Source organism: Maylandia zebra, linkage group LG16 (genome assembly GCF_041146795.1).
Source record: "Maylandia zebra isolate NMK-2024a linkage group LG16, Mzebra_GT3a, whole genome shotgun sequence".
Taxonomy (NCBI): domain Eukaryota; kingdom Metazoa; phylum Chordata; class Actinopteri; order Cichliformes; family Cichlidae; genus Maylandia; species Maylandia zebra.
The window spans coordinates 36,099,792-36,108,008 of NC_135182.1; the positions used below are offsets into that span (position 1 = coordinate 36,099,792).

The window sequence follows — 8,217 nt, forward strand, 5'->3', positions numbered from 1 at the left end:
AGGGGGCGGGACAACAGAGCGCGTTGTGAGACCCGATTGGCCAAGAGACCGATGGAGCTCCAGGTGTAAATGTGATTGGACGGAAACACGGAAGTTAAAGTCTTGGGTACATGCTGGCCTGAATGTAAGTGGTTGGAAATGAAAACTTTACCTCATATTTAAATAACAATAAAACGACTCCTCCCACTACTGGTAATAATATAAATGATAATAAACATGTTATAAATGTCACCTGAAAGTTATAACAAACTATAATTAATGTGATTTTATACGGCGCAGTCGTATTTGTTTTACTAGATATAATTTTATTTATATTTATTTGTACAAAATAGAAATGTTCTTAAATTAAATTTGTACAAATCTGAAGTCCTGAAAGATTTCAAAGAAGTTAAAGTTTAAGAACTTTTTTTCCAGTGTAAATATTAAATATTCTGTTTGAAAGTGCAGTTCGGGCCATATGTGGAAAATTAAACCATTTTTGTAACTCACAGCTTTAATTCAAATAAATAAAACCCATAAATCTTCCCCGTCTCAGAGGCTCAGAAGTAGTTGGTCAGACTAACATAATTTTGAATACAAACTTTATATTTTAGTATCTGGATAAAAGTCTTTGCAATGATATTTTACTGCCTGGTGACATCACCACGTGCTGTTTCCTTACCTGAGATGCTCTGCCAGTGTCTCTCCGCCGCTTGTTTCTGAGTCTCTGCCTTAAGTTTTGCATTTAATAACTAAAGCTGCTCTGTTGGGCTGAGATCAGGTCACTGACTCAGACATTGGAGACTTTCTTTGCTTTCCTTGAGAAAGTCTTGGGCTGTTTTTGCAGTTTGCTTTGGCTCATTATCTGTCTGCACTGTGAAGCTCTGTCTGATCAGCTCTGCAGGATTATCTGAATGTGAGCAGAGAGGAAGCCCTGAGCTCTTCACAGCTCATCCTGCTGCTTCGATCAGCAGTCACAATCAAGACGAACAACCTTCTTCCACTGCAGCCATAGCCGAACTTTGGCTCGTGAGCTGTTTCCTCCTTCTCCAGTTTCTCTTCCCATTACTGCAAACAAGTGTTTATGTACCACTCTGCATCTATTATTAACTCCACAGCGCGTCTTTTGTCCCGTTTTCATCCCCTCATCCCTAACCAGTTGCAGCAGGTGGCCCCCTGGTCCCTTCCACTGTCACACATGATCACATAATAATAGATTGCATTTATATAGCGCTTTTCGGGGCCCTCAAAGCGCTTTACAATTCCACTATTCATTCACTCTCACATTCACAACAACAGCTACAGGTGTAGCCACAGCTGCCCTGGGGCAGACTGACAGAAGCGAGGCTGCCATAACGCGCTAATCTGCCCCTCTGGCCATCACCAGTAGGCGGTAGGTGAAGTGTCTTGCCCAAGGACACAACGACCGAGACTGTCCGAGCTGGGGCTCGAACCGGCAACCTTCCGATTACAAGACAAACTGCCAACTCTTTGAGCCACGACTGACTGTATATCATTGTAGTTCTTTACCTTCAGTATAAAGCACCTTGAGCCAACAGCTGCTGTATAAATAAAATTGAATGTAAACCGTCTTTATTTACATTCATGAAGGTGTCTCTTTGACAATAACACTCCTCCCTCCTCTGGAGTGTTAAAATGTTGTTTTTTTAACTAAAGAAAGAACTTGCGATCATCCACCTCAGCTGCCTTCTTCGGTTGTTTTTTCTGTCTGTGTGACACGTTGATTCCTTTTCAGCCTAACGAGGGCCTCCTCGACTTCCACTGACAGCTCGTTGGGTTTGGATAAAAGCGTAACTGGTTAAACTGTTTGTCAGTCAATAGGCCAATTATTGTTGAGCCTCTGACAGTGGGGACAGCGCATAGAAATGAACAGTAAATGCAGTACTTTTGTTAAACCTTGAATAAAATCAGGGAGTCTGCACGTTAGTCGCGTATTGATTTATAAATGCACTGCACTGGTGTATAAAAGTACACAAACTGTGTTCTAGTCAGAAAACTTATGGACCTACTAAATCTAACAAAACTGTCAAAATAATTAAAGTTTCTACATAAATATGATGCACTGGTAAAATCAGGCTTTTTGCTCTTAACATCACAGAATATCACAGTTACGTCTGTTCATGAACTATTTCTGAGCTTAAATGAACTCCAGTCCTCTTTATGTCATTAGACTCACCTGGCAGGTAGCGTTGAATTTACCAGAGGAAGGACAGTTCTTAGTCTGGAAGCTTTATTACTATTGATGAAAGGTAAATGACAATAACTGCATAAACCTGATCCTGGCTTTACCTGTGGGTCAAAACGTGGTTACTTACCTGAACAAAGGTCAAACTAAAGTGCTTTTGCACTCGCAGCTGGTTTAGTGACGAGAGCTCTCAGCCGTGTACATCAATCAATGTTTATTTCAATTTGCTGTTGCATCAACATATTTTCAGATCATTTTTTGTCAAGTAATTTCTATTACACTAGTATAATATCAAGAAGAACAAAAAGTGGTAGAATCCATTTAAATAAGACAAACGTTGCTGCCATCATTGAAAACCAAGTGAATGCTTCTTTAACATACTACAGTGTGAAGAACTACATCGTTCCTGTGATTTAGACAGAGCCAGAATACCAGATACAGTACCAGCAGTAACAGGTACAACATATACGAGAAAATATCCCAAGAATATACTTTATTTTTTATTTTTTTGTTTCACCTTTCACCCAAGATTGAACTGTACAGTTAATATAAAAACTGAAAACATAGAAACCGAAAACCTTCTAACAAAACACCCTGTCAGCAGAATCGGAGTTTTTTTGTCATTTTTTTGTGTATTTTGGTTTTGTGTTGTTTTTTCTGCACTTACACAAAACTCACTGACGGTACAGAGATAAGAGAGAACGACATTATTAGTTTGCTGTGTTTTAGACACCCCGTTGAACCAAATCCAGGTAGCCTGGCTGTAGGATTTCAGGTGAAGTTGGTAAAAATAAACGCGTGAAGGCCGCTCGAGCCTCAGGAATGTGTCAGCCGCCTGACAGGAAGCAGGCAAAGATGATTAGCAATGCAGATTCACGTGTTCCTCTTATTGTTTCAGGCTGTGGATGTATGTGCTGCCGTGCACGTTTCACGCGGGCGTGACGCCGCCACGATCAGCATAAAGGTCTGATGTGTGTGAGAGACGGATGCCGGTTATCCCGCGTTTGAGTTTTCAGTTCAAAATACAGACAAATACACAAGTACAAAATATCCTCCTCACTCGATGTTGTTCGTCCTTGTCGTGTGGCTACCCACTGACACGTAACACAATCACGATGTGATACACGACGACCATGTATCATGACACGTTTGTTGTTTTTAAAATACAAAAGCCTTCGTTAAAGAGGCCGTAACCATCAAATATAGGACTGCGACACAAGGATATCATAGTCACAGTCATCAAGAACGATATCGAAAGGAAGAGAAACCAAAACCGAACGAACGCCTTCATTTTTTTTTCACGTACTCGACGGCTGAACATCACTGGAAAAAACTGTCACTTCTCCCGAACCGCTTACTGACAAACAACTCCTCTTCATGTTCCCATCACGAAGACGGTGACAGTCACCACGAGTACTGCCTGTCATTATGAAAAGACGACTGCTCGGGTTGCACACCAGAATGCACCAACTGCAGAGTGAGGTGGAGAGAGATGTGAGGGTGTCGTTCACGTTGGCTGCTCTGGCTGAGGGAGGGTGTGGTTCTCTTTCTGCCTCACTCACACTTGCACACGCGACCTAACGTCGCACGAAGGCAGCGATAGACTCAAAGATCAGGGACAACTAAAACACGCCTTCATATGTTCACGGTCACCGTTCTCTGCTGTGAGCCACAGGAAACCCGGATCAGCTCCTCCGTGGTTTTTATGGCACGTGAATATAAGTTTGTAGTATAGATATAAACACACTGACCGCAACACGCTCCCACACCCACGCCTTCTCTCGTGTTCATTTCACGGGTTTGTAAGTTGCAGCAGCTGAAAAGTGGAACTAGATTGCTGAGAGCTGAGTGTTAATACAACTGAGTTATATTTCATTTGCACTGTGCAGCCCAGAGTACGAACAACGTTTTAGCGGTTTTTAAGTGTGTGTCGACAAAGTTAACTGTGTGCGTTTGGTATATATAGTGTGTGAAGTAATATGAGCTGAGACTAGGGAGTAAAAAGAAACATTAAAAAAAGGGAAAGTAACACAACTTTTGGCTTAGTAGCAATGCAGGTATACGTTTCCCTTTTTATATATCATTTTTTGTTAATATCTCAAAAAATAGAAAGTTTTTCATAATTTGTGTTGTTGGCTTACTTCATAAATAAAACGTCTTTTTATGTTTGACTCTCATGTTAAAGTAGCATGCTGCTTTTTAATATGGCAGTTGTATATTTTTAGTCATTCATTGCTGTTTCATGCATTTCTTGTTGGTTTCTTAGTTTTTGACTATCTACACAGTAAGGTCCAGAAAAACCGCACACACACACACACACACACACACACACACACACACACACACACACACACACACACACACACTTCCAGTTCCATCTTCAGACCTTCAAATGCCGCCATCTCCTCACCGTCCTTCTCGCTGCAGGTCTAGACGGGGAACTAGCCCGTCCTCATCACTCAGCGATGTGACAGTGTGTGCATGAAGCCAAGCCAGAAGCCATAAAGACAAAGTCACTGTGCCTCTCTTTGAATGCTTTCATTTTTGAAGTGAAAGTCCCGTCGCGGCATATCGTTCCCAGCAGCATGAGGGCAGACCGAGGCCCCCGTCCTGCTATTAGAACTGGTACCACTTCTTGTCCTTGCATTTCAGCATCAGCTGGAAAAGATACAAAAGGACATCTTCTTAATGAGAAGGACTGAAACCTTGAGAGCATTTCTTTTTATTGCATTGGGGAGTAAATTATTGATTTGCCAACAAGAGAATCATTTAATAACCACTTTTGTTGGCTTCAGTTCAGTTTTTGTTAATGTCTCAAAATCCAAAGTTGTACATTTAGATGCTCTTTATATTTTCACATCATGTTATGTTTCATTTTCACCTCATGAGCGTGCTTGGAGAAGGCTTCTGCACTAGTCATCATTAGGGCGGTGCGCTCCTCCAGCTCCCCCAGCCTCTGGCCTCTCTCATCCAGAGCAATGCGCGCCCTCGCCAGCTCGCCCACCACTCCACTAGCGGCGACCTTCATGCCCTCCACTCCTCCCTGTCCAGGGATGTGCTGCGCAAGACTCCGAGAAGCCTTCCCAGCCGCAGCCTCGCCGACTGTTGGAACGAGACAGAGTGACAGGGATGTGGAAATCAAACGCACCCTGGGGTTCTTCAGACACGCCTCCTGATTTTGCCAACTGACTGTTTGTCATTGTTTGCCAACATTGTGTGCTCGCTCTGACTGCGATTGCCTCGTCTGATACAAGTTAAACTAGTCTGAGTATTTTCAACTTAAGAAAACTTTTAAGGTGTTCTCACATCGCCCCGTCTCACTGCGCGACCTCTTATTGGTTAGAGCGAGTGCTAGTCTCACAACCAAAGCCACAAAATCAGCAAGTACATCTTATGTAATCTGCCATGTGCAGGCTAAAGACATTCATGTCTTATTATTAGCAGTATAATATGGTGTCATGCATTCTTGAATGCTTTATATTAAGAAAATAATGTAGACAGACAACGCACAGAGCTCTTCTCTGTCAAAGGTGTGGGCATTTCCTCCAAAGAAGCCTTTTAAAAATCCTCGGTTCTGGGCTTCTGGTGTTTCTATTGGTGTAAACAGCTCTCCCAGCATTTCCTGCAAAAAAAAAAAAAAAGAATTTTAGAAGTTGCACGAAGGATGTAATCAGAGAAGATGGCAGATAATTCACTGGCCATCAGCAACAGACGGAGGGGATGATTGCCAAATGGCCAATTTTGCCAGCCCTAGTGCTGACCTGCAGGTTATCGCACATCTCCTGGCTGTATGTAATTCTCTGGACCTCTGTGGGGGAGCTGAGATACAGTGCCTGCCCCCCATTGGTGAAGTAAAAGGTTCTTGCAATGCGCATGTCTGTCAGAGGCAGGTAATTGACATCCATGAGCGGTCTTAAGCTGGGCAGACTGTGGGCAGAATGAAAGAGTGAAGAAAGGTAAGAACAGCTGTGTAATAATTACTGAGCTTCAAAAGTAAACTACACTGAACATCAGAATAAAAAGAAAGAAATCATTATTATGTTTCTTTTCTAATCTTTGGTAACAAAGCAGCTTTTCATAGGCTGTAGTCTCAGAGGTAAACTGCACGAATCCGGTCTTTAAGTCTGACGTCATTAGTCAAACGAACACTGCAGCATCACTGAGAGTTACAAACTGTCTAAATTCTTTCACCTTTAATAAAATGATCAGCGTTGCTGCTTTACCAGGTGTAACAATTCAGTTTAACATCCATGAAAACAGGATTTATTACGTTTAACAGAGTTAGAAGTTAGCAGGAAGTTAGCTCGCTAGCTTCCACCTAAACATGATATAGCATGTTCTGACTGAGAGATTTCTGGAAAATTCAAACGTACAGCTCTGTTATCACTTCCAACATAAATGAAGACAGAAAACTAAACAGCAGTGACGTTTATAGGGTTACTGAAGTTGGGCTAGCTGCTATATAATGATGTGCTACGTGATCACTAGCGACACAGCTATGTTAGCCTAGCATAAACACAGTGAAGCTGGAGGATGAACGCTAACTTTTTTCCACTCGATAAAAGTTAACATGAGGGTTCCTGATGGTTAGAGACAAATGCAATCGCATGGCAGGATGCTGTAAACGGACCAAACTTCAGTCAGGAGAACAACTGAGATAATCCATCCACAATACGAGGTTAGTCATTCATATACTGCTGCAGGGGCTGTAGCTACATCGTAAGGGTTTAAACACTGAGCTTTAAAATGAACAGTGGTGGTAAAAACAGAGAGAGTTTTTTAGGGGCTTGTTCAGATTAAATAGAACAAGATACAAAACATGTTAAAAACACAGCAGCCTTAATAAACACAGTAGTTTGGACTCGGAAGCAGGTTCATCACATCATCACTTAAAGACCGGATAGAGCCAGACCATTCAGCATCCACCCAGTGAGTGGCCCTTGCATAGAGTCACATGTAACTCTCAGATTTCCTCTGCACCAAAACGCTCTCACTGACCGGTTCAGATTAAGTATCCTTACCTGTGAAAAGGAAAAAGCTGCTACGCAGCCACGTTCAGCTTAACAGTGCAAACACAGAAATGATAGCTGCGCTGACAGAGCAGGCTTTAAAGCAGGCCGCGCTACAGCGTGCGCAGATTAAAACAAACATCTAATAACAGAGAACTCGAGCGGCCGTGGTCATACCTGAGTGTCATGACGTGTCCGTTTGCACAGAAGCAGGCGAGGCACACGCTGTTGCACACCGACACCACGTCAGCCCTCAGCACAAAGGACGACTCTGTGATGTTGTGGACAAACAGGCAAGACTGCGAGGGCATCAGGAACACTTTGGCCTGCCTCTCAGAGCACACCACAGCCAAGTGTCCGTCTCCGCAGGCGTCCTGGGAGGACGATGGCGAAAAGTGGACCAGCTTGCGCCTCCGCAGTCGGTCGGGGTCCTCGGGGGCGTTGTGGTCCCGCCAAACCTCATAGGGGGGCTGGATGAGAGCTCCCATGCAGTCCAAGAAGCTGAAGCGTAACACAGAGCCCTTCAGCATCAGCACCGCTCCTGTGAGTGTGTGAGCAGGAGAGGGACCCAGCACACAGTGGGAGAGAAAAGTCTTTAAAGCTCAGCACAGGATGGAAGACGGCGCTAAGCGTAACATTTCAGTCAAAAAGATGCGTCTATGTTCTCACGTGGTCTTTAAAACTGAGCATGTATGTACAGACCACTGCTGCCAGAGTCCTGGCAGACCTCTGCTGTAGGTCTCTTCGAGTCAAAGCGGGGTCCTTCCTTTCCACTGTTGTGATTTTCCCTCTAATACTGCCTGTAATATAACGTTTGTATAGCTATACAAAAAGGACTGAATGATACAAGGCAAGCTTCACAACCTTGTACACTTAACTGCCTCACAAGTGCAACTACTGGATGCAGTAATACATTACTGACACTTTTCAGATGCTGCATTTACTACATCGGACGTTATCCAATAGACGCCCACAGGAGCACTTTAGAACGAGAGGAAACAATCCTTTCTTCTTCTCTCGAGT

General features: G+C 43.3%; 1 protein-coding gene across 17 annotated transcripts in view; it reads right to left on the reverse strand.

The window, feature by feature from the left end:
* Window positions 1-2,384: 2,384 nt before the first annotated feature.
* Window positions 2,385-8,217, reverse strand: part of stxbp5l (syntaxin binding protein 5L) — a 130,485-nt gene continuing 124,652 nt past the window's right edge. For all 17 annotated transcript variants that reach the window (XM_004566047.4, XM_004566045.4, XM_004566046.4 and 14 more), the window contains 5 exons: window positions 7,372-7,735; window positions 5,947-6,112; window positions 5,696-5,807; window positions 5,067-5,287; window positions 2,385-4,843 (listed from right to left, as the gene is read on the reverse strand). In XM_004566047.4, coding sequence (XP_004566104.1) covers window positions 4,802-4,843; window positions 5,067-5,287; window positions 5,696-5,807; window positions 5,947-6,112; window positions 7,372-7,735 — 905 coding nt within the window. In that variant the 3' untranslated portion in view covers window positions 2,385-4,801. The remainder of the gene's footprint in view (window positions 4,844-5,066; window positions 5,288-5,695; window positions 5,808-5,946; window positions 6,113-7,371; window positions 7,736-8,217) is intronic.